This window comes from Cherax quadricarinatus, chromosome 29 (genome assembly GCF_038502225.1).
Source record: "Cherax quadricarinatus isolate ZL_2023a chromosome 29, ASM3850222v1, whole genome shotgun sequence".
NCBI lineage: Eukaryota > Metazoa > Arthropoda > Malacostraca > Decapoda > Parastacidae > Cherax > Cherax quadricarinatus.
This window is the reverse complement of record NC_091320.1, coordinates 768,013-793,762: the sequence shown is the minus strand read 5'-3', so window position 1 is coordinate 793,762 and position 25,750 is coordinate 768,013. Positions and strand designations below refer to the sequence as shown.

General features: G+C 39.7%; 1 protein-coding gene across 1 annotated transcript in view; it reads right to left on the bottom strand.

Annotated features, from left to right (window-relative positions):
• Ns2 (nucleostemin 2) overlaps positions 1–25,750 on the bottom strand; it is a 50,951-nt gene that overhangs the window by 9,393 nt on the left and 15,808 nt on the right. The window contains exons 6-8 of the mRNA XM_053779388.2: positions 24,468–24,596; positions 5,214–5,384; positions 2,840–3,073 (exon numbers count right to left, since the gene is read on the bottom strand). Of these exons, the coding sequence (XP_053635363.1) occupies positions 2,840–3,073; positions 5,214–5,384; positions 24,468–24,596 (534 nt within the window). The remainder of the gene's footprint in view (positions 1–2,839; positions 3,074–5,213; positions 5,385–24,467; positions 24,597–25,750) is intronic.

Genomic DNA, 25,750 nt, shown 5'->3' with positions numbered 1-25,750 from the left:
AGCAAGACGTACCTGAAATCTTGCATGTTTATGAGACAGAAAAAAGGACACCAGGAATCCTACCATCATGTAAAACAATTACAGGCTTTCGTTTTACACTCACTTGGCAGGACGGTAGTACCTCCCTGGGTGGTTGCTGCCTACCAACCTACTACCTAGGAAACAAGCTTCTTATTCTCAGATAAATTTACTGATAGACTCTCTCTTTGAATCTCCTTTTGCATTCCTTCACCGTTCTTCTAACCTCTTGATTTGATTTGAATGATTCATCAGGAACTGCATCCTGACATGGGTCTTAATCCTGAGATGACCCATCTGAGGATCTCAAAGATGTTGATATAATTCTGATGTTCTGTTGCTGGGACCAGGGGTCTTGCTGTAGTCCCTGTGCATTCTACAGCAAAATATTTTATGTTGAACAATGGGCCAAGGCCATCAAACCCCCATCAATGTCTCTGGGCCCTGTGTTGGGGAGTCAGGTAAATTTGCCAATAAACGTATGGATTCTGTTTTGTCCAACATACATATTTTAATAAAGGTCTTCACCAAGAATGTATCACTAGTGTTAAAGATGCAATAATAATACTAATTGCTCTGGGGTGCTTTAAATGTTGCAGATTATGTTATAGACATTTTTTTGAAATTACACTACCACCAGACAAACTGTGCAGAGGCAGATTAGCCATGGGGGCATTTGGGTAATGCCTGGTGGGCTGCTGAAAAAAAAAAAAACTGAAGTCACCGCTGCTGCACAAAGATTGAAATGAAAATGGAGCACGCCTTAGCTGAGCAGTGAAAACACACCTCTGACCCTCAGCAGTTAATGAGCCGACCTGATAAGTGACATGTCCAGACTGGTTTTAAGACCCAGTCTGCTTCTGAAACTATAGTATAGTATTACTAGGGCATAACTACAGAAAAATATTCCTTTCTTATGCCTTTACCTATAAATAATGCCACTTGCTCTAAAATGTGGGCACTACATGAGAATGAGAGTGTTGCTGTTATGTATTCTACTGCACCAATGTGAAGACAACTTGTACACAATGTAAGGTGTTTATTTTTTTTTTTAACATGCTGGTCGTCTCCTACCAAAGCAGGGTAACCCAAAAAAGAAACACTTTCACCATCATTCACATATAATTACTGTTTTTGCAGAGGTGCCCAGATTTGATGTCACTCTAAACAGCCAATATCCCAAACCCCTCTAAGTGAGGCACTGTACTTCCCACCTCCAGGACTAGTCCAGCTAAACGGTTTCCCTGAATTCCTTCACAAAATATCACCTGCTCACACTCCAACAGCTCGTCTGGTCCCAAAAACCATTCATCTTCATTCATGCCCAACACACTCACACATGCCTGATGCATGTCCAGGCCCCTTGCACACAAAACCTCTTTTACCCCCTCCCTCCATCCTTCCTAGGATGACCCCTACCCCTCCTCCCCTCTGCTACAGATTTATACACCCTCCAAGTCATTCTATTTTGCTCCACCCTCTCTAAATGATCAAACCACCTCAATAAGCCCTCTTCAGCCCTCTGAATAATACTTTTTGTAACTCCACAACTCCTCCTAATTTCCACACTACAAATTCTGCATAATATTTACATCACACATTGCCCTTAGACACGACATCTCCACTGCCTCCAGCCTCCTCCTCGCTGCAGCATTCACAACCCATGCTTCACACCCATATAAGAGTACCACTATACTCTCGTACATTCCCTTGTTTTGTCTCCACAGACACCTCGATGCACCACTCACTTTTTTTTCCTCCATCAATTCTATGGCTAACTTCATCCTTCATAAACCCATCAGCTGACAAATTTACTCCCAAATATCTAAACACATTCACTTCTTTTATACTCCCTCCCTCCAATGCGATATTCAATTTTTCTTTATCTAACTCATTTGATACCTTCATTGCCTTACTCTTATGTATGTTCACTTTCAACTTTCTACCTTCACACCCTCTCAAACTCATCCACTAACCTTTGCAACTTCTCTCTAGAATCTCTGAAAAGCACAGTATCATCAGCAAAAAGTAACTGTGACAACTTCCATTTTGTTTTTGATTTCCCATAATTTAATCCCACCCCTCTCCCCAACACCCTAGCATTCACTTCTTTTACAACTCCAGCTATAGTTATGTTAAACCACCATGGTGATATTACACATCCCTGTCTAAAATCTACATTTACTGGGAAGTAGTCTCCCTCTCTCCTACACACCCTAACCTGAGCCTCACTAGCCTCATAAAAACTCTTTACAGCATTCAGTAACTTACTAACTGTTCCATACATTTGCAACATTTGCCACATTGCTCCCTTATCTACCCTATATGTCTAAATCCATAAATGCAAATATCATACCCTTTAACCCTTAAACTGTCCAAGCAGATCTACGTTCACATGCGTAGTGCTCCAAAAGTAGATCTATGTTTTTTTTTACATATTTTCAAAAAAAAAAAAAAAAAAAAAACGTAGATCAAAGTTTTTTTTACACTTTTTCAAATGTAAAAAAAGAAAAAAAGATTTGCTTTTTTACATACTTTCAAATGTTGAAAAAACGTAGATCTACGTTTGGACACTAAGGGTATAAAAAAAAAAGCCCCAATACCTGGTATAATTATATATCCCATGCATGACCTGACACTGTGGCCACAGTAGAAGGTAGGAACACTAGCTATAAAATATGGTTTCTGAAGCATCAAAACAGCAGTGAAAAAAAAAAAAAGAGGGAAACATTATGGAAAAAAAGACAATAGTTATTGCCATAAAAATGTTATAGCATTAGCATTAAATTCAAATATTTTGGCAAAATAAAATACAACTTGCCTTTTTAGATCTCAGTGTATTGATTATAGAGCTCTTGCCAACATTGGGAAAGCCAATGAGGCCAACACTAATTTGCTTCTTGTCCTTGTGTAATTTCCCAAACTGGCGCAGAAGGGTGATCAAGGCACCTTTACCATATGGATTTGTGATGGAGGATTGGAAAGCAAGGCTAGGATATTCAGCACTTAAAATGGCCACCCACTTTTGTGTGACCCACACAGGCACTAAATCAACCTGAAAAATAAAGAAACTGCATTAATCATTGGAAAATTGACGAGGAAAATATATATATTTTTAACACCAGCCATCTCCCACCTAGGTAGAGAAACGTGACAAAGAAAACACTTTGACTCTTACTCCTTCATTCACTGTCTTGCCAGAACACTGATACTATAGCTCAGGTACCACCTCTACACTCCAATATCCTCAACCCCCTCCTTCAGAGTGCAGGCACTACTTCCCACCTTCAGGACTCAAATCCAGCTAACCAGTTTCCCTGAATCCCTTCATGTTACCTTGCTCACATTCCAACAGCACGTCAAGTCATGAGTATCACTTGTCTCCACTGACTACTATCTCGCATGCCTGTTAGATGTCAAGCACACCCACATATGTAACCCCTCTCTCCAACGTTTCCTAGGATGACCCCCCTACCCCACCTTCCCTCCCAATCATCCTATTTTGCTTCATCCTCTCTAAATATCCAAACCACCTTAACAACTGCTCCTCAGTCCCCTGGATAATACTTTTAGTAGCCCTGCACATTTTTCTAATCTGCAAACTATAAATTCTCTGCATAATGTACACACCACACATTGCCCTCAAGCATGACATCTCCACTTCCTTTAGTCTCCTCGCAGACTCCTATTCACTATTAATGTTAAGAAGTGAGTGGGTCACCATTAACCCTTTGACTGTTTTCGACGTATAAATACGTCTTACGAGCCAATGTTTCTGACGTATATATACTCAATAATTCTAGCGGCTTCAAATCAAGTGGGAGAAAGCTGGTAGGCCCACATGTGAGAGAATGGGTCTGTGTGGTCAGTGTGCACCACATAAAAAAAATCCTGCAGCACACATTGCGTAATGAGAAAAAAAAAACTGATCGTTTTTTTGGAATAAAACGCCGACTTTGAGGTGTATTTTCGTATAGTATTTATCGTTGTATTCGCGTTTTCATGGTCTTAGGTGATAAAATGGAAAACATATTACAGAAATAGAGATGATTTTCATTACTTTGACAATGAAAACTACCTTGAAACTGAGCTCAAAGTAGCGGAAATGTTCGATTTTTACCAATGTTCAGGAGTAAATAAATCACACCACACGTCCAATACACGTCAACTGGGGAGTCTAATATTCTTTCACTAGTGCACTGATATTATTTATACCATTTTTACAATAATGCAGTAGTCTGCATAACAGTAAATTTTTTTTTTTTTGTATGAATAAAAAATCAAAATAGAAAGCAATAATAATATAAGAGGGGCCTAGAGATGTTACTAATGAACAGAGCATATGTTATTTTAGTGCCACGAATGTCTACCTTGTTTATTCTGGACCCTATTTTGAAATTGGCATATTTTTTAGTTTGTGTGAAATTGGCCAAATTGCCAATTTCTGACCACCATATTGGGTAGTCCAAATTAGTAAATGGGAGGTTTCTTGTACTCAGCTGATAGATAAAATGGAGTTCTAAAGAAATAGCTATGAGTTTGGTCAACTGGAACAATGGAATTGGCTGAAAATAGGGCCCAAAGTCGGCGAAATCGCCGATATGCATATGTCGCCGAGACTGCTAACTTCGCGGGAGCATAGTTCCACGAGTTTTCGACCAAATTTCGAACTTTTGGTGTCATTACCATCGGGAAAAGATTCTCTATCATTTCATAAGAAAAAATAATTTTTTTTTTTTTTCAAAAATTGAGCGACATAGAATGACAGTTTCAGAGAGGGGCCTGAAACAGTCAAAGGGTTAATACCAAAGGGTAAGTTATTATGAATATCAAGGGATATCATTGTTAACATTAAGAGTGTAAGTCACTGTAAATGTTGTTTCCTTCCTCTCAGGCATTCTCTGATCCATTGCAGCCTTTTTCCTGTTATTCCTGCTTGCTCCTCTTGCTTTTGCACTTATCCCTTACGTGGAACTGTATCAAAAGTCTTCTTACAGTCCAAGAAAATGCAGTCTGCCTTAATTTTAGGGGTTAAGTCACTATTAATATCAAGGGGTGTCACTTCAATTAAGATGGCATCCCACTTTCAGGATAGATACAGGAAAAATAGTAAAAGTATTAAATAAATACAGTATAGCCCTTGTGGCTTAGCGCTTCTTTTTGATTATAATAATAATAATTAAATAAATACAAACCTTGTTCAAGACAAAGACAAGATGTTTGTGAGGCTTCTCAGTACGCATAAACTTCTCTATTATCTTGGATCTGGTTCCCAATGGGTCTCGAGCATCAAGCACTTGAATCACTACATCTGATGAATCGATCACCTTATAGAGTTCATTCCAAATACGCTTGCTTTGTCCAGCCTGCAAATCAAGATAAAGCATTAATAAATACATTCACTCAAATTTCTGTCCCATAGGCAAGCATAAATATCTGAAATATGTTGTATTAAACCACAGTTCAAGTTTAGCTACATGAAATTCATAAATTTGTATAAAGAACAAAAAGTCACAATACCGTGACTGGAACAATACACAAATAACTCACACATAGGAGAGAGGAACTTTTGGCAATGTTTAGGTTCAACTTGGACCATTAACAAGTCACAGACTAACACATGAAACATCATAAGTTTCTTTCTCCCATGTGCGGGTTATTTGTGCATAAATGTGTACAGTGGACCCTCAGTTAACGACATTAATCCTTTCCAGAAAGCTTGTCTTTAACCGATTCTGTCGTTATCAGAATTAATTTTCCCCATAAGAAATAATGGAAATCCAATTAATCCGTTCCAGACACCCAAAAGTATTAAATAATTTTTTACATAAAATATACATTTCCCTACACAGAAAACAATGAGACATACAGAATAAATACATTAATAATTAATAAAATGATACTTACCTTTATTGAAGATGTATTTGATGAGTGATGAGATGGGAGGAGGGCAGAAGATGGAGGAGTTTACAATTGTTTGGAAGGGGAATCCCCTTCCATAAGGACTTTAGGTACCAAGTCCTTTTCAGGGGTTACCTCCCTTCTTTGTTTTTTAATGACACTAGGACCAGCTTGAGAGTCACTGGACTCCTGTCGCACCAAAAATCTGTCCAGAGAGCTCTGTTTCTGGCGCGTCTTTAAGATTTCCCTAAAATGGAATACAACATTGTCATTGTAGATGTTGCCAGCATGGCCTGCAACAGGGTGATGTTCATCCATAAAGGTTTGCACTTCAGTCCACTTTGCACAAATGTCCTTAATCTTTGAAGAAGGCAACTTTCTCCATCTCTCTTCCCCTTCCTCTGAAGGAAATTCCTGAGCTGTGGTCTGTTGCTGTTGCACCTCAAGCTCTTGCAGCTCTGTAGTGGTTAGCTCTTCATCCATCCTCCATCAACTCTTCCACATCCTCGCCACTAACCTCATGGACTTCCCCAGTGCCACAATAAGAACATAAGAAAGGAGGAACACTGCAGCAGGCCTGTTGGCCCATACTAAGCAGGTCCTTCACAGATCCATCCCACTAATAGAATATTTGCCCTCATAAGAACATAAGATCATAAGAAATAAGGAACACTGCAACAGGTCTACTGGTCTATGCGAGGCAGCTCCAATTCTCCCCACCGGCTTAAGCCAATGCCCTGACCTAGTGAGGTCAGACACGTCACTTGAGGGATTAGCACTGTGTCCGACCTAGTAGTCAGTCAGTCCATTTCACACCCACCCACACCCACTCGTAAGACCATAAGAACATAAGAAAGAAGGAACACCGCAGCAGGCCCACTGACCCATGCAAAGCAGGCCCATGTCCCCCCCCAGATTAGCCCAATGACCCACCTAGTCAGGTCACTTCCACTTAAGGAAGGAGCACGGCATCAGAAGCTAGTCAGGTCCAACTCTCACCCACCCACACCCACTCTAACCTATTTTTAAAACTACACAACATTTTAGCCTCAATAACTGTACTCGGGAGTTTGTTCCACTCATCCACAACTCTATTACCAAACCAGTGCTTTCCTATATCCTTCTTGAATCTGAACTTTTCCAACTTGAAACCACTGCTGCGAGTCCTGTCTTGGCTGGAAATTTTCAGCACACTATTTACATCCCCTTTATTTATTCCTGTTTTCCATTTATACACCTCGATCATATCCCCCTAATTCTGCGCCTTTCGAGAGAGTGCAGATTCAGGGCCCTCGGTCTATCCTCATAGGGAAGATTTCTGATACATGGGATCATCTTTGTCATCCTCCTCTGTATGTTTTCCAGAGCATTTATATCCATTCTGTAATATGATGACCAGAACTGAGCAGCATAGTCTAAATGATGCCTAACCAAGGATATATAGAGTTGAAGAACAACCTGAGGACTTCTATTATTTATACTTCTAGATATGAAGCCAAGAATTTTGTCAGCTTTATTGCGAACACTAATGCACTCCTCTGGGTTAGCCCCAAACCCTTCAAAATCCCTCTCTTGTACACATTGTGGCCACAATTTTCTCCAAGCAGAGTTCAAAGTCCTGCAAGTCACTCCCTCCCAAGCCTTACCTATAAGGTTTATGCAACTGAGGATACTGAAATGATCTTTCCAGAACTCTCTTAGGGTCAATTCAGTGTCTGAGGTCACTTCCAAGCACTTTTGAAACACTGCTTTGGTGTACAGTCTTTTGAAATTTGAAATGACCTGCTGGTCCATGGGCTGGAGGAGAGGTGTTAGGGGGCAAAAATTTCACTTTGATGAAACTAAACTTCCCCACAATTCGCTCTTCCAAGTCTGGAGTATGAGCAGGAGCATTGTCCATTAACAGGAGGCACTGGAGTGGCAATTTAATTTCCAGGAGGTATTTTTTCACACTGGGGCCAAACACTTGACAGAACCAATCAAGGAAAAAGTCCCTAGTGACCCATGCCGTACTGTTTGCTCTCCATCTCACACACAATTTAGTCTTGACAACACTGTTTTTCTTGAACACTCTGGGAGTTTCAGAGTGATACATGAGTAAAGGCTTCACTCTGCAATCCTCACTAGCATTACTACAAAGCATGAGAGTTAGCCTGTCTTTCATAGGCTTGTGTTCTGGGAGTGCCTTTCCTCCTGAGTAATGTAGGTCCTGTTTGGCATTTTCTTCCAAAACAGGCCTGTTTCGTCACATAAGAACATAAGAACGAAGGAACACTGCAGAAGGGCTACTGGCCCATGCGAGGCAGATCCAAGTCTCCTACCGGCTTAAGCCAATGCACCCAACCTAGTCAGGTCAGGTCACATTGACTTAAGGGAGGAACACGGCAACCGACCTGGTAGCTCAAGCTATCAGGTCCAACTCACACCCACCCACATCCACTCATGTATTTATCCAACCTATTTTTAAAGCTACACAACGTTCTGGCCTCTATAACTGTACTCGGGAGTTTGTTCCACTCATCCACAACTCTATTACCAAACCAGTACTTTCCTATATCCTTCCTGAATCTGAATTTTTCCAACTTAAAACCATTGCTGCGAGTCCTGTCTAGGCTAGATATTTTCAGCACACTATATACATCCCCTTTATTTATTCCTGTCTTCCATTTATACACCTCAATCATATCACCCCTAATTCTACGTCTTTCTAGAGAGTGCAGATTCAGGGCCCTTAGTCTATCCTCATAGGGAAGGTTTCTGATACATGGGATCAACTTTGTCATCCTCCTTTGTACATTTTCCAGAGAATTTATATCCATTCTGTAATACGGTGACCAAAACTGTGCAGCATAATCTAAATGAGGCCTAACCAAGGATGTATAGAGTTGAAGAACAACCTGAGGACTCCTATTATTTATGCTTCTTGATATGAAGCCAAGGATTCTATTAGCTTTATTGCGAACACTTATGCACTGTTGTCTTGGTTTCAGATTACTGCTAACCAGAACTCCTAAATCTTTTTCGCAATCCGTAATATTAAGATCTACATTATTTAGTTTATATGTGGCATGGTTATTGTCCTGTCCAACATTTAGAACTTTGCATTTGTCTATATTAAACTGCATCTGCCACTTCTCCGACCACTGCATCAGTCTATTCAAATCTTCCTGGAGTGCTCGAATGTCCTCGTCAGAATGAATTCGACGGCCTATTTTGGTGTCATCGGCAAACTTGCCGATGTCGCTCTTTATGCCCTCATCTATGTCGTTTATGTAGATTGTGAACAGCAGGGGGCCCAACACTGACCCCTGTGGAACACCGCTCGTGACGCTTCCCCACTCTGATTTCTCCCCATTTATGCAAACTCTCTGCTGCCTATCTGTCAACCATGCCTCGATCCAGGAAAAAATTTCTCCTCCTATTCCATGGGCCTTAATTTTCCTCAATAGTCTCTGATGTGGGACCCTGTCAAAAGCCTTACTGAAGTCCATATACACAATATCATATTCATTACCATGATCTACCTCAAATACCTTAGTGAAAAAAGTTAATAAATTCGTAAGGCAGGAACGCCCCTTTGTAAAACCATGCTGAGATTCGTTGATTAATTTATGCTTTTCAAGGTGGCTACGAACTGCCTCGGCAATTATTGATTCCATAAATTTTCCCACTATGGAGGTTAGGTTTATTGGTCTATAGTTCGAAGCTATTAATTAATTAATTAAACACTTGCTAGGGTTTTAATTGTTCAGCCTCTATGTACCCCTTATCCCTTTGAGGGTCGAGAGGCCCTCTCCCAAACTCGTTCTCAGCGTCAAAAATTTTTCAAAAAAAAAAAAAAAAAAAAAAAAAAAAAAAAATCTCACAAAATGATAGAGAGTCTTTTCCTATCATAATGACACCAAAAGTATGAAATTTGATGGAACACTTACGGAATTATGGTTTCGTGAAGTTAGTGGTCTCGAAGATATTACGCATCGGCAATTTCACCCACTTTGAGCCCTATTTTCGGCCAATTCTAATGTTGCAGTTGACTAAAATCATAGCTATTTCCTCAGAACTCCATTTGTTCTATCGAGTGAGTACAAGAATCTGCCCATTTACTGATTTCAACTACCCAATAAAGTGGTCAGAAATTGGCAATTTGGGCAATTTCACACAAACTTCAAAAGATGCCAATTTCAAAATAGTGTCCAGAATAAACAAGACAGACATTCCTGGCACTAAGATAACATTTTATCTGTTCATTAGTCACATCTCTAGGCCCCTCTTATATTACTTTTGCTTTCCATTTTGAGTTTTTATTCTCACAGAAAATAGGTTTCTGTTACGTATACTACTGCATCATTGTAAAAATGGTATAAATGATGTCAACGCACTTGTGAAAGAATATCAGACTCACCAGATGATGTGTATTGGACGTATGACGTGATTTATTTACTCTTGAACATTGGCAAAAATCAATTATTTTCTCTACTTTGAGCTCAATTTCAAGGTACTTGTCATCGTGAAACCAATCAAAATCATCTCTATTTCTGTAATATATCTTCGATTCTATTAAATGGGACCAAGGAAACAAGAATACAGCCATAAATACCATATGAAAATGCACTAGAAAGTCGCTGTTTTAAACCAAAAACATGGTCAGTTTTTTTTTCTCATTATGCACTGTATTCTTCAGGATTTTTTTTATACTGTGCACACTGACCACACAGACCCATTCTTTCATATGTAGGCCTGCCAGATTTCTTTCACCAGATTTGAAGGCACTAGAATTTAGGTGTACAAGTATATGACCAACCCTGGCTGCAATGACGTACTTGTATATAACACCCTCAAAGGGTTAAAGTCCTGCACATATTTTTCAGCAGTTTTTTTGTCAGAAATGGCAGCCTCACCATGCCTTATCACACTATGTATGCCACTATGATTCTTAAATCTCTCAAACCAACCTTTGCTGGCCTTAAATTCACCAATATGAGCAATAGTTCCAGGCATTTTCTTAACCCTTTGAGGGTCGACAGGCCCTCTCCGAGACTCGTTCTCAGGGTCGGCCAAATTAAAAAAAAAAAAAAAAAAAAAAAAAAAAAATTCTTATGAAAAGATAGAGAATCTTTTCCCAATCATAATGACACCAAAAGTATGAAATTTGATGGAAAACTTACGGAATTATGCTCCCGCAAAGTTAGCGGTCTCGGCGATGTTTACGCATCGGTGATTTTGCCCACTTTGAGCCCCATTTTCGGCCAATTCCACTGTACTAGTCGACAAAAAACATGAACATTTCGCTAGAACTCCATTTTTTCTAACGAATGAGTGCAAGAAACCACCCATTTACCAATTTCAACTATCCAGTACAGTGGTCAGAATTTAGCAATTTTGCCAATTTCACACAAATTTCAAAAGATGCCAATTTCCGAATAGGGTCCAGAATAAACAAGAAAGACATTCCTGGCACTAAAATGACATTTCCTCTGTTCATTAGTCACGTCTCAAGGCCCCTCTTACATTCTTTTCCTTTCCACTTTGAATTTTTATTCTCACAAAAAATAGAAGATTTACTGTTATGCAGACTACTGCATTGGTGTAAAAAATGGTATAAATAATATTGGCGCACTTGCAGAATAATATTAGACTCACCAGTTGACGTGTATTGGACGCTTGGCATGATTTGTTTACTTTTGAACTTTGGTAAAAATCGAACATTTCTGCTACTTTGAGCTCAATTTCAAGGTACTTTTCATTGTAAAACCAGTCAAAATCATCTCAATTTCTGTAATATGTCTTCCATTCTATAAAATGAGACCAAGAAAACTAGAATACAACAATAAATACCATACGAAAATACAGTACAAAGTCGTTTTATTCCAAAAAAATGGTCAAAGTTTTTTTTTTTCTCATTATGCACTGTGTGCTGCAGGTTTTTTTTATACTGTTCACACTGACCACATAGACCCATTCTTTCATATGTAGGCCTACCAGCTTTCTCCCACTAGATTTGAGGGCGCTAGAATTTAGGCGTACTAGTACACGTCAAAAACCCTGGGTCGTAAGCCGTACTAGTACGGCCGAAACCCTCAAAGGGTTAATAAGATCATCATGCAACTGCCTTGCCTTTTCACATGTAACTGACTGAGAAACACTATCTCCTGATAATTGTGTCTTGTTGATCCACACCAACAACAGTCTCTCCACATCTTCGAGTATTTGCGATCTCTGTTTTGTAAGCACATTTGCACCTTTCGCAACAACAGCTTCCTTGATTGCCTTTTTGTTGTCCAAGATAGTAGCAATGGTTGTATGGGGTTTGTTATACAACCTGGCCAGCTCGGAGACACGCACTCCTCTTTCGTATTTTGCGATGATCTTTCTTGAATTCAATAGTATTTCTCACCCTCTTTACCACAGGACTGGCACTAGAAGCTTTCTTTGGGCCCATGGTGGCTTATTTAGCACTTTCAAGCACTAAAAACAATAGAATAATACAAAATGTATCGCATGCATGCGTGGAATCATCCTCACTGGCTTCTAAACAATGGTAGACTGGCTGTATATGGAGTGGACAGGCCACTCAGGCCACGCGGACATGTTCGGGATGAATGATTTTAACCGAATTCTTTGTTATTAACTGAGCCAATATTTTGACGCAAAAACGTGTCATCTGAGGTTTACATCACACAACGACGTCGTTAACTGATGGTCCACTGTATATTATCTTCAGCACTAATTTTATATCTCTTAATATTCCTGATGCTTTATTTCTTCCATTTATGGAAAAGATTCCAGACATTTTAATTGCCTTTAGATGTTAAAAGGTAACACTTGTAGGGCAGGAGATACATTCACCAGGATTTTACCCTCATAGAAAATTATTTGAAATTTTATAATATTTTCACCTGCAACTGAGGATAATGTCTCGCAGCACTCTTAAAAAAATTCTGCTAGAAAAAGACTTTGGTAGCAAATCTTTGCAGGTGGATCTTTATGCTGCACTGTAACACCCCCTTGCACCAGTGTAACACCCCTAGCACCACTACAACACCCCTTGCACCACTGTAACACCCCTTGCACCAGTGTAACACCCCTAGCACCACTATAACACCCCTTGCACCACTGTAACACCCCTTGCACCACTGTAATACCTCTTGCACCAATGGATATAAGTGTTTTGTCTATTAGATGCAGTAATTCACTTGGCAACACTCACACCAATAAAACATTTTAGAGCTATACGCTATGATTGCCAGTGTCTCAGCAGTGTGTACTCTACTTAGTCTACCTGTAATCAGAAGGTATCACAGAACTTCTTTCCAATAAGAACAAGGTCAATATACTAGGTCCCTTCCCCCTACTCAGTTTGTAGGAGCTCAATTTATGTAAACTTACTATTACTGTTGGTGATTCCATGAGTGTGATAAGTACTTGCCATATGTGATGAGTGGAGTTTATAAAATGTAGTGAAGATACTTATTATGTGGGACCATGTGTTAATGGTCCGAGTTTAATACACCTACCACAGTCCTTTAATGCTTCTTTTTCTTTTAACACAACAGCTGTCTCCCACCAAGGCAAGGCGACTCAAAAAAAAAAAAAAAAAGAAAGAAGAAGAAATGTAAAGTTTTCTTTTTTTACATTTAGTTATTAATGCCAGGTGGGAACACACGACACGTGGGAGCATGGCTCAGATCAGATATACCATACACTAAGTAAATAAGAAAGTCAACTGAATGAGGGGAAGGAAGGCCCACAGACCCTGGCCTCATTACATATAATTAATGCTTGCTTACAAAAATACATTTTCTGTAATTATGCTTAGATTAAAAGAAATAGCTTTCTATGAACTAGAGAATATACTATTCTTTTTAAACATTCTGGCTGTCTCCCACTGAGGTAGGAGACAGAGAAGAAAACACTTTCACTGTCACTCAATCAATCATGGTTTTACAAGAAGCATGCTGGCATTACATTTCAGACAACCCACTAAACTGCAACATCTCCACCCCTCCATAAGAGTGTAGGCACTGTAATTCTCACCTCCACAACTCAAGCCCAGCTAACCAGTTCCTTCAGTACCTTCATTATGTTACCCTGCTCACGTCAAATCATAAAAATCACTCGCCTCCACTAGCTCCTATCTAACATGTTCACAAAAGCCTGCTGTATGTCCAAGCCCCTCACACTCAAAACCTCCTTTACCCTCTCCCTCCAACCTTTCTTAGGATGACTCCTACTCCTCTTACCCTCCACTCAAGATTTATATTCCTTCTTAGTCATCCTATTTAATGCCATCCTCTATTAATGTTCAAACCACCTCATTAATCCCTTCTCAGCCCTCTGGATAATACTTTTAATAATATGACACCTCTAAATCTCCCAACTCTGAATTCTCTTCATAATATTCAGACCACATATTGCCCTCAAACATATCATCTCCAATGCCAGCATCCAGGCTTCTTGCTGCAACATTCACAACCCATGCTTCACACCTGTACAACATGTTGGCACCACTATACTCTTGTACATTTCCTTTTTTGCCTCCACTGATAATGTTCTGTCTCCACAGATGCCTCAATGCACAACCCACTGTTTTTTCTTCATTAATTCTATGGTTCACCTAATCTATCACAGAACCAATTATCTGAACACACATACTTCCTCCCTCCAATCTAATAGCCAATCTCTCACTGCCTAAATTATTAGGGAGAAGCACTAAACCTGTAGGGTCATAGAGCATGGGGAATGGGAGGTAATCACGCTAATCCAAGGGGAGGACAGGTCAACTTTCTTGGATCATGAGTCCCTCATGACCTTCAAGGGTTAGTTGTTTAACAAGGTTCAAAGCCCATTGACAACACTGGGGCCTTAAGGCTGCTCACCAATATCAATGTGCCTACATCCCTTGAAGGTAGGATGTTAATCTACAAACTTCTTGTTACAAATTAGTTGTCCTGTCATAATCTTGTCTAAGGCTATCAAGAAAGAATATACAGATAACACCTCAATAATGAATTTACAGGCTCAAAGAGGACTGTCGGGCACAAAAGTCTGCACTTACTAGTACCATCCGACTTACGACCTGCTCGACATACAACCACTCATACTTACGACTGTACATCTGGCAGCCCTGCTGCCAGACGTCAAAAATGAAAAGCAAAAATAAAACAATAAAATAAAATCATTACAATACAGTCGGCCCCACTTATATGGCAGGTTAGGTTCCAGGCTACTGCCACAAAGCAGACCTCGCTGGAAAGCGATGAAGTAGGCATTAAAAAAAAATAAAAAGTAAAATACACACACAGTACACTCATTATTTACCTCAAAATATCTGTAGTCTTAATGTAGGGCAAAAGGTGAGTAGCATTTATTGTAAGAAGTCAGGTGTGGGTAGGTATGGTAGCCCTCCTGGCTACCCCATCCACACACAATATACTACGATGCTTAAAGCGCCCTAGAGTGATAAAATGCATATACAGTACATTCATTACTTACCTTAAAATATTTGCGGTCTTAATGCAAGGTGAGAGGTGAAAGTATTTATTTGTAGAAAGTCAGGTGTGGGAGGTAGGGCAGCCTGCTGGCCACCCCACCCATGCAGATGGACGAAGCATCTGGTTATGGTTGATACACGTTCATACAAACAAAGGTTTGCAACAAGGTTAGTTCCAGAACTAAGGGGAATGTCCTATGAAGAAAGGTTAAGGGAAATCAGCCTGATGACACTGCAGGACAGGAGGATTAAGGGAGACATGATAACGACATACGAAATACTGCGTGGAATAGACAAGGTGGACAGAGACAGGATGTTCCAGAGAGGAGACAGAAATAAGAGGTCACAATTGGAAGCTGAAGACCCAGATGAGTCAAAGGGATGTTAGGAAGTATTTCTTCAGTCATATAGTCAGAAAGTGGAATAGCCTAGCAAGTGAGGTAGTGGAGGCAGGAACCATACATAGCTTTAAGATGAGGTATGATAAAGCTCATGGAGCAGGGAGAGAGAGGACCAAGTAGCACTCAGTGAAGAGGCAGGGCCAGGAGCTGAGTCTCGACCCCTGTAACCACAATTAGGTGAGTACGTTACACTGTGTACAAGTTGTTTCCACAGTGGTACAGTAGAATAAATAAAGACCAACACTCCCATTCTCATGCAACACATCATTTTTTGAGTGAATGATGATATTATTATTATTATTATCATAATAAAATGTAGGTAGTAGGTTGGTAGACAGCAACTGCTCAGGGAGGTACTACCATCCTGCCAAGTGAGTGTAAAACAGAAGCCTGTAATTGTTTTACACGATGGTAGGATTGCTGGTGTCTTTTTTTTTCTGTCTCATGAACATGCAAGGTTTCAGGTACGTCTTGCTACTTCTACTTACACTTAGGTCACTACACATACATGTACAAGCATATAGTATATACACACCCCTCTGGGTTTTCTTCTATTTTCTTACTAGTTCTTGTTCTTGTTTATTTCCTCTTACCTCCATAGGGAAGTGGAGCAGAATTCTTCCTCCGTAAGCCATGCGTGTTGTAAGAGGCGACTAAAATGCCAGGAGCAAGGGGCTAGTAACCCTTTCTCCTGTATATACATGTATTGCTAAATGTAAAAGGGGAAACTTTCGTTTTTCCTTTTGGGCCACCCCGCCTCGGTGGGATACGGCCGGTGTGTTGAAAGAAAGAAAGAATCATAATAAAAAAGAAGTGCTAAACCCACAAGGGTCGTGAATAGCTATAGATAGAGTGAAGGCATACGAAAGGAATATTTACCACTTGGTAAACAAATCTCATATTTATGTAAATTTTTATACTGTGGGTGTATGTATCATGTTTATATGTTATGTAGCATGTTTATTACATAATTTTGAAAAATATCATAGATGGATTAATGGGACTGTCTATATTAACATAATATATGACATTTAATGCGCCCAGATTATTAATATGGCGTCTTCAGGAGTAGAGAGAGACTTAGTGATTTTAATGTGTACCTGCATGACAGCACAGTGTGTAAGTATATTTAGGTACAGGTACACATAAGTATAATTATCAGAGTACATATAAAATATGCAATAACTTTAAAACACTTGAAATTCTGGAAAATTTCCAGACATAATAGAGAGATGTGCTCACGGAGAATGTAAACAAACCAGGTGGGGCGCACCGTATTAGAAAGACCGCTCGTCGTATAGCAAGTTTTGGTCATAATTTGAAATTGCCGTATTATCAGAACGCCGTGAGGCGGGGCCTGCTGTAACTGTGATGTTGATATACAGTAATAAAATATTTAGTAAAAGTAACATACAATACTATGTAGGTACTTTATATAGCAAAGGTTTGACATTATGCCCTACCCAGTAAGTTGGCAATTTTCTAAGGTTCGACTTGTGTCCTTTTTGACATACGACCGGTTGGTCGGAACCAAGCTTGGTCATACGTCGGATGGTACTAGTAATTTGATTTGTGTTAAATTCAGGTTAAAAACACTGCCTATAAGTGACAGGTTTACCTATACATTTTGCCTGCCCATGGTGTAGTATGTACTGTAAGACACACACAGTCATTTCCTGCCCATGGTGTAGTATTGTAAGACACACACAGTCACTTCCTGCCCATGGTGTAGTATTGTAAGACACACAGTCACTTCCTGCCCATGGTGTAGTATTGTAAGACACACAGTCACTTCCTGCCCATGGTGTAGTATTTTAAGACACACACAGTCACTTCCTGCCCATGGTGTAGTATTGTAAGACACACAGTCACTTCCTGCCCATGGTGTAGTATTTTAAGACACACACAGTCACTTCCTGCCCATGGTGTAGTATTGTAAGACACACAGTCACTTCCTGCCCATGGTGTAGTATTTTAAGACACACACAGTCACTTCCTGCCCATGGTGTAGTATTTTAAGACACACACAGTCACTTCCTGCCCATGGTGTAGTATTGTAAGATGCACACAGTCACCTCCTTGATTTCCACATTATTGGACTGTCACAGGAAATGTTTAATCTTTTTTGTGGCTGGATACATGATAAATGATTCCTGGCTGCATATTCTAGTAGCTAATTATCTTCATTCCCTAATACTATATGTACTTACTATGTTCACTAAAAAGAAAAGTAATCTTTTCTCCCAGATCCCACACCTTTAAATTCCTTTAAAGATTAACTACCAAGATGAATGTATTGTCCGGCTCCTACTTAATGTGTTGAAGTTTCCTGTGTCCAATTAGATTCGCCAATGATTTCTAACTGTTAGGAACTCAACAGAATGACACATACAGAAGAATTCATTTAAACACACTGCTGGCTCTGACTCGAATGTCCTCGATGATCAGACTCCTTTGTTAGTGTTTGTTGCTAGTTCTTTAGTTCTGTCTGAGACTGTTAAAGCTATCCTTGGTTTACTGGATGATTCCACCTGTGCTTCACTCTAGCATACAAGAAGGAAAAGAATACACCACAAGTAATGTTCTAACTAATAAAGAACTAGAATAGCATGTCTAAATGGTTTTAGTTTTTTTTTTTTTTCAACAAGTTGGCCGTCTCCCACCGAGGCAGGGTGACCCAAAAAGAAAGAAAATCCCCAAAAAGAAAATACTTTCATCATCATTCAACACTTTCACCTCACTCACACATAATCACTGTTTTTGCAGAGGTGCTCAGAACACAACAGTTTAGAAGCATATACATATAAAGATACACAACATATCCCTCCAAACTGCTAATATCGCGAAACCCCTCCTTTAGAGTCCAAGCATTGTACTTCCCATTTCCAGGACTCAAGTCCGGCTATATAAAAATAACCGGTTTCCCTGAATCCCTTCACTAAATATTACCCTGCTCACACTCCAATAGATCATCAAGTCCCAAATACCATTCATCTCCATTCACTCCTATCGAACACGCTCATGCACGCCTGCTGGAAGTCAAAGCCCCTCACCCACAAAACCTCCCTTACCCCTTCCTTCCAACCTTTTCGAGGATGACCCCTACCCCGCCTTCCTTCTCCTACAGATTTAAATGCTCTCCATGTCATTCTACTTTGATCCATTCTCTCTAAATGACCAAACCACCTCAACAACCCCTCTTCAGCCCTCTGACTAATACTTTTATTAACTCCACACCTTCTCCTAATTTCCACACTCCGAATTTTCTGCATAATATTTACACCACACACTGCCCTTAGACAGGACATCTCCACTGCCTCCAACTGCCTCCTCGCTGCTGCATTCACAACCCAAGCTTCACACCCATACAAGAGTGTTGGTACTACTATACTCTCATACATTCCCTTCTTTGCCTCCATAGATAACGTTTTTTGACTCCACATATACCTCAACGCACCACTCACCTTTTTTCCTTCATCAATTCTATGATTAACCTCATCCTTCATAAATCCATCCGCCGACACGTCAACTCCCAAGTATCTGAAAACATTCACTTCTTCCATACTCCTCCTCCCCAATTTGATATCCAATTTTTCTTTATCTAAATCATTTGATACCCTCATCACCTTACTCTTTTCTATGTTCACTTTCAACTTTCTACCTTTACACACACTCCCAAACTCATCCACTAACCTTTGCAATTTTTCTTTAGAATCTCCCATAAGCACAGTATCATCAGCAAAAAGTAACTGTGTCAATTCTCATTTTGTATTTGATTCCCCATAATTAAATCCCATCCCTCTCCCGAACACCCTAGCATTTACTTTTTTTTACAACCCCATCTATAAATATATTAAACAACCATGGTGACATTACACATCCCTGTCTAAGAACGGGAAGTAGTCTTCCTCTCTTCTACACACCCTAATCTGAGCCTCACTATCCTCATAAAAACTCTTTACAGCATTTAGTAACTTACCACCTATTCCATATACTTGCAACATCTGCCACATTGCTCCCCTATCCACTCTATCATATGCCTTTTCTAAATCCATAAATGCAATAAAAACTTCCCTACCTTTATCTAAATACTGTTCACATATATGCTTCAATGTAAACATTTGATCTACACATCCCCTACCCACTCTGAAACCTCCTTGCTTATCCGCAATCCTACCTTCTGTCTTACCTCTAATTCTTTCAATAATAACCCTACCCTACACTTTTCCTGGTACACTCAATAAACTTATTCCTCTATAATTTTTACAATCTCTTTTGTCCCCCTTCCCTTTATATAAAGGGACTATACATGCTCTCTGCCAATCCTAGGTACCTTCCCCTCTTTCATACATTTATTAAACAAAAGTACCAACCACTCCAACACTATATCCCCCCTGCTTTTAACATTTCTGTCATGATCCCATCAGTTCCAGCTGCTTTACCCCCTTTCATTCTACGTAATGCCTCACGTACCTCCCCCACACTTACATTCTGCTCTTCTTCACTCCTAAAAGATGGTATACCTCCCTGGCCAGTGCATGAAATTACCGCCTCCCTTTCTTCAACATTTAACCCTTTGACTGTTTCAGGCCCCTTTCTGAAACTGTCATTCTATGTTGTTCAATTTTAAAAAAAAAAAAAAAAAAATATTATTTTTTCTTATGAAATGATAGAGAATCTTTTCCCGATGGTAATGACACTAAAAGTTCGAAATTTGGTCGAAAACTCATGGAATTATGCTCCTGCGAAGTTAACGGTCTCGGCGACATATGCGTATCAGCGATTTTGCCGACTTTGAGCCCTATTTTCAGCCAATTCCATTGTTCCAGTTGACCAAACTCATAGCTATTTCTTTAGAACTCCATTTTATCTATCAGCTGAGTACAAGAAACCTCCCATTTACTAATTTGGACTACCCAATATGGTGGTCAGAAATTGGCAATTTGGCCAATTTCATGCAAACTAAAAAATATGCCAATTTCAAAATAGGGTCCAGAATAAACAAGGTAGACATTCCTGGCATTAAAATAACATATGCTCTGTTCATTAGTCACATCTCTAGGCCCCTCTTATATTATTATTGCTTTCTATTTTGATTTTTTATTCATACAAAAAAATACAAAATTTACTGTTATGCAGACTACTGCATTATTGTAAAAATGGTATAAATAATATCAGTGCACTAGTGAAAGAATATTAGACTCCCCAGTTGACGTGTATTGGACGTGTGGTGTGATTTATTTACTCCTGAACATTGGTAAAAATCGAACATTTCCGCTACTTTGAGCTCAGTTTCAAGGTCGTTTTCATCGTCAAAGTAATGAAAATCATCTCTATTTTGTAATATGTTTTCCATTTTATCACCTAAGACCATGAAAACGCGAATACAAAGATAAATACTATACGAAAATACACCTCAAAGTCGGCATTTTATTCCAAAAAAACGATGTTTTTTTCTCATTACGCAATGTGTGCTGCAGGATTTTTTTTTATGTGGTGCACACTGACCAGACAGACCCATTCTCTCACATGTGGGCCTACCAGCTTTCTCCCGCTGATTTGAAGCCGCTAGAATTATTGAGTATATATACGTCAGAAACATTGGCTCGTAAGACTTATTTATACGTCGAAAACAGTCAAAGGGTTAAAAGTTCCTCAAAATATTCTCGCCATCTACCTAATACCTCACTCTCCCCATCTACTAACTCCCCTACTCTGTTTTTAACTGACAAATCCATACGTTCCCTAGGCTTTCTTAACTTGTTTAACTCACTCCAAAATTTTTTCCTATTTTCATTAAAATTTCTTGACAGTGCCTCTCCCACTCTATCATCTGCTCTTCTTTTGCACTCTCTCACCACTCTCTTCACCTTTCTTTTACTCTCCATATACTCTGCTCTTCTTATAACACTTCTGCTTTGTAAAAACCTCTCATAAGCTAACTTTTTCTCTTTTATCACACCCTTTACTTCATCATTCCACCAATCGCTCCTCTTTCCTCCTGCCCCCACCCTCCTATAACCAAAAACTTCTGCCCCACATTCTAATACTGCATTTTTAAAACTCATCCAACCCTCTTCAACCCCCCCACTACCCATCTTTGCACTAGCCCACCTTTCTGCCAATAGTCGCTTTTATCTCACCCGAACTTCCTCCTCCCTTAGTTTATACACTTTCACTTCCCTCCTATTTGTTGTTGCCACCTTCTTCTTGTCCCATCTACCTCTTACTCTAACTGTAGCTACAACTAAATAATGATCCGATATATCAGTTGCCCCTCTATAAACATGTACATCCTGGAGCCTACCCATTAACCTTTTATCCACCAATACATAATCTAACAAACTACTTTCATTACGTGCTACATCATACCTTGTATATTTATTTATCCTCTTTTTCATAAAATATGTATTACTTATTACCAAATCTCTTTCTACACATAGCTCAATTAAAGGCTCCCCATTTACATTTACCCCTGGCACCCCAAATTTACCTACTACTCCCTCCACAACATTTTTACCCACTTTAGCATTGAAATCCCCAACCACAAGTACTCTCACACTTGGTTCAAAACTCCCCACGCATTCACTCAACATTTCCCAAAATCTCTCTCTCTCCTCTACACTTCTCTCTTCTCCAGGTGCATACACGCTTATTATAACCCACTTTTCACATCCAATCTTTATTTTACTCCACATAATCCTTGAATTAATACATTTATAGTCCCTCTTTTCCTGTCATAGCTTATCCTTCAACATTATTGCTACTCCTTCTTTAGCTCTAACTCTATTTGAAACCCCTGACCTAATCCCATTTATTCCTCTCCACTGAAACTCTCCCACCCCCTTCAGCTTTGTTTCACTTAAAGCCAGGACATCCAGCTTCTTCTCATTCATAACATCCACAATCATCTCTTTCTTATCATCTGCACAACATCCACGCACATTCAGACTTCCCACTTTGACAATTTTCTTCTTCTTATTCTTTTTAGTAATCTTTACAGGAAAAGGGGTTACTAGCTCATTGTTCCCGGCATTTTAGTTGACTTTTACAACACGCATGGCTTACGGAGGAAAGATTCTTATTCCACTTCCCCATGGATATAAAAGGAAAAGTAATAAGACCAAGAACTATTAAGATAAAATCAAAGAAAACTCAGATGAGTGTGTATAAATAAATGTGGACATGTATGTGTAGTGTGACCTAAGTGTAAGTAGAAGTAGCAAGACATACCTGTAATCTTGCATATTTACGAGACAGACAAAAAACACCAGCAATCCTACCATCATGTAAAACAATTACAGGCTTTTGTTTATATTCACTTGGCAGGATGGTAGTACCTCCCTGGGTGGTTGCTGTCTACCAACCTACTACCACAGGACGGTAGTACCTCCCTGGGTGGCTGCTGTCTACCAACCTACTACCACAGGACGGTAGTACCTCCCTGGGTGGTTGCCGTCTACCAACCTACTACCACAGGATGGTAGTACCTCCCTGGCTGGTTGCTGTCTACCAACCTACTACCACAGGACGGTAGTACCTCCCTGGGTGGTTGTTGTCTACCAACCTACTACCACAGGACGGTAGTACCTCCCTGGGTGGTTGCTGTCTACCAACCTACTACCACAGGGCGGTAGTACCTCCCTGGCTGGTTGCTGTCTACCAACCTACTACCACAGGACGGTAGTACCTCCCTGGGTGGTTGCTGTCTACCAACCTACTACCACAGGACGGTAGTACCTCCCTGGCTAGTTGCTGTCTACCAACCTACTACCAATTAAAATTTTTTTATGCTAATGCCCAGGGTTTATTACCTGGACCTCAGCAATGAGAGTCGCTACTCTCACCGCTGGGCAACGGCGACCAGTGATAAATAAGATAAATAAGATAAATAAGACAAATAAGACACTTGTGCAACATTTGGTATCTTTATTCCAGAAAAGTTTCCAGAACAAAGATAAGAAAATGTTGCACAAGTGTCTCATTGACCAACTTGTCATTTTTCTAAAATCACTTATACAAACTGTCAGACAGCAACATCTTGGGGGATCTTGAGACAGGGAATTCTTCAAAGCCTGCCTTAACCTACAGGCATGACAAACTTTCACTAGGTGGATTTTTACACTGCTTCGCCTCACCTGTCTGCAGTATAAGACTTCTCTGTACATATGTCGTACTTTTATAAAGACTGACAGACTAAATACATCGACTCTAGACTGAGGGACTGATTACCTCAAACTCCTCATTTTCCACCATTCTTCTCTGTACTGAACTGAAGAAGCCATTGACTGGCAAGATGTTTCCAGAATAATGATACCCAAATGTTGCACAAGTGTTTCATTTATCAATTATCAAATCATGTCAGGGACATGATGCATAAGGACAGTGCATGATATAATGACAGTTAAAGGGATGGATTGAACAGTTTTCTTTTAATCTTTCCACAAAAGTACAGACGTTTTCTTATGAAGAACAGTGTTGGATAGAACAATACAAGGATGTGAAACAATTAATTATATTTCAATGGGCGAGTAACATTTCTGGCATCTAAAACCCAAGCACTGAATGGCATAAATTTATATTCTATAGCTATGGAAAATTTACATTATAAAAATATTAATATCAACATGGAAAATGCATTTTGAGAAACGACTAACCTTGAGGAACCACTGTGGAGGGAGTTCTTGAGCATCCGGCGCATCTCGTACAAGATCTTTATCCTTCTCTTGATCATATTTCTCACTCTCTTCCTCAGCATGTTTAGCAAATTGGTCAAAGTCCCCAATCTGGTAAAAAAGTTTTTTTTACTGGCATTCACATCATACCCTGCAGAAGTTGTGACAAAAAAGTGTGTTGGCAAAATATCCAGCACACTAAAACTCAGGCTTCCCAAACATAAATACGTCTGCAGCCAGGACAACCAAAACAGTGACTGTGCACAAAGTAGAAACACAAAGGGACACATCATAAGGTTTAATGGAGGAAAGCTGAAAATTCATGAAGAGCAGCCACAAAACTCACCAACATGATACCACGTTAGTCAAGCAGTTATAGTATATCTAAAACCCTGGCAGTGACACCACCATTAGATGATACTAAGTTAGAGGTGAAGCACTGCTGTAGGTCTACCACAGGCAGATGCTAACACTTCCACACCCACTATATTACTCCACTTTTAACTTATGATCACTTGACTTTTTGTACTATACAGTAGGGCCCTGACCTATGATATTCCAAATTATGACCTCTCACACCTGTGAAGTTGACATTCTGGAACCAATTAACTACTTACGTACAAGCAAGTGGCTCTCACTTCTGATGGTGGGACTACTGACAATTTTCTTAAAAGATGGAATACAAATGATTGCCTTGTTACCTTTTTACCTAACGATTTCATACTTTATGTATGTTTATTTTATGCATGTAAAGAGAACTCACATTTGTCTGTCAAGAACCAGTGGTAGTGTCATAACCAACGAAGTTGACCTCCACTGTGTTTAAGGTTAACATTATATGAAAAGCTCAACATTATCCTCAATATTAGTAAGGGAATAAATCTTCACTGCTCATGTACCATGGTGTTGGGTTACACTTAATAGTGCATAGTCAAGCTGTACCACAGCTGCCCATGGTAACCTCACAGACACTTACTTCTAGGCAGCACAAACAGGGGGCAGTGCTGTCTGGGGGTTTTCCCCAGATGGTATTTATAAGAGCATAAGAAAGAATGAACACTGCAGCAGGCCTACTGGCCCATGCTAGGAAGGTCTAAGTCACATCCAAGTAAGAAGAAGCACTGCATCAGACCCACTGGCTGGGGCCAGTGGGTCTGATGCAGCACTGATGTGGTTAAGGACTTTCATAAATATAGGTATGAAAGGAAAGGTCGGGTGTCCTATAAGTGAGGTTAAAGTTGCAAAATGCGCTAAAGCAATTAAAT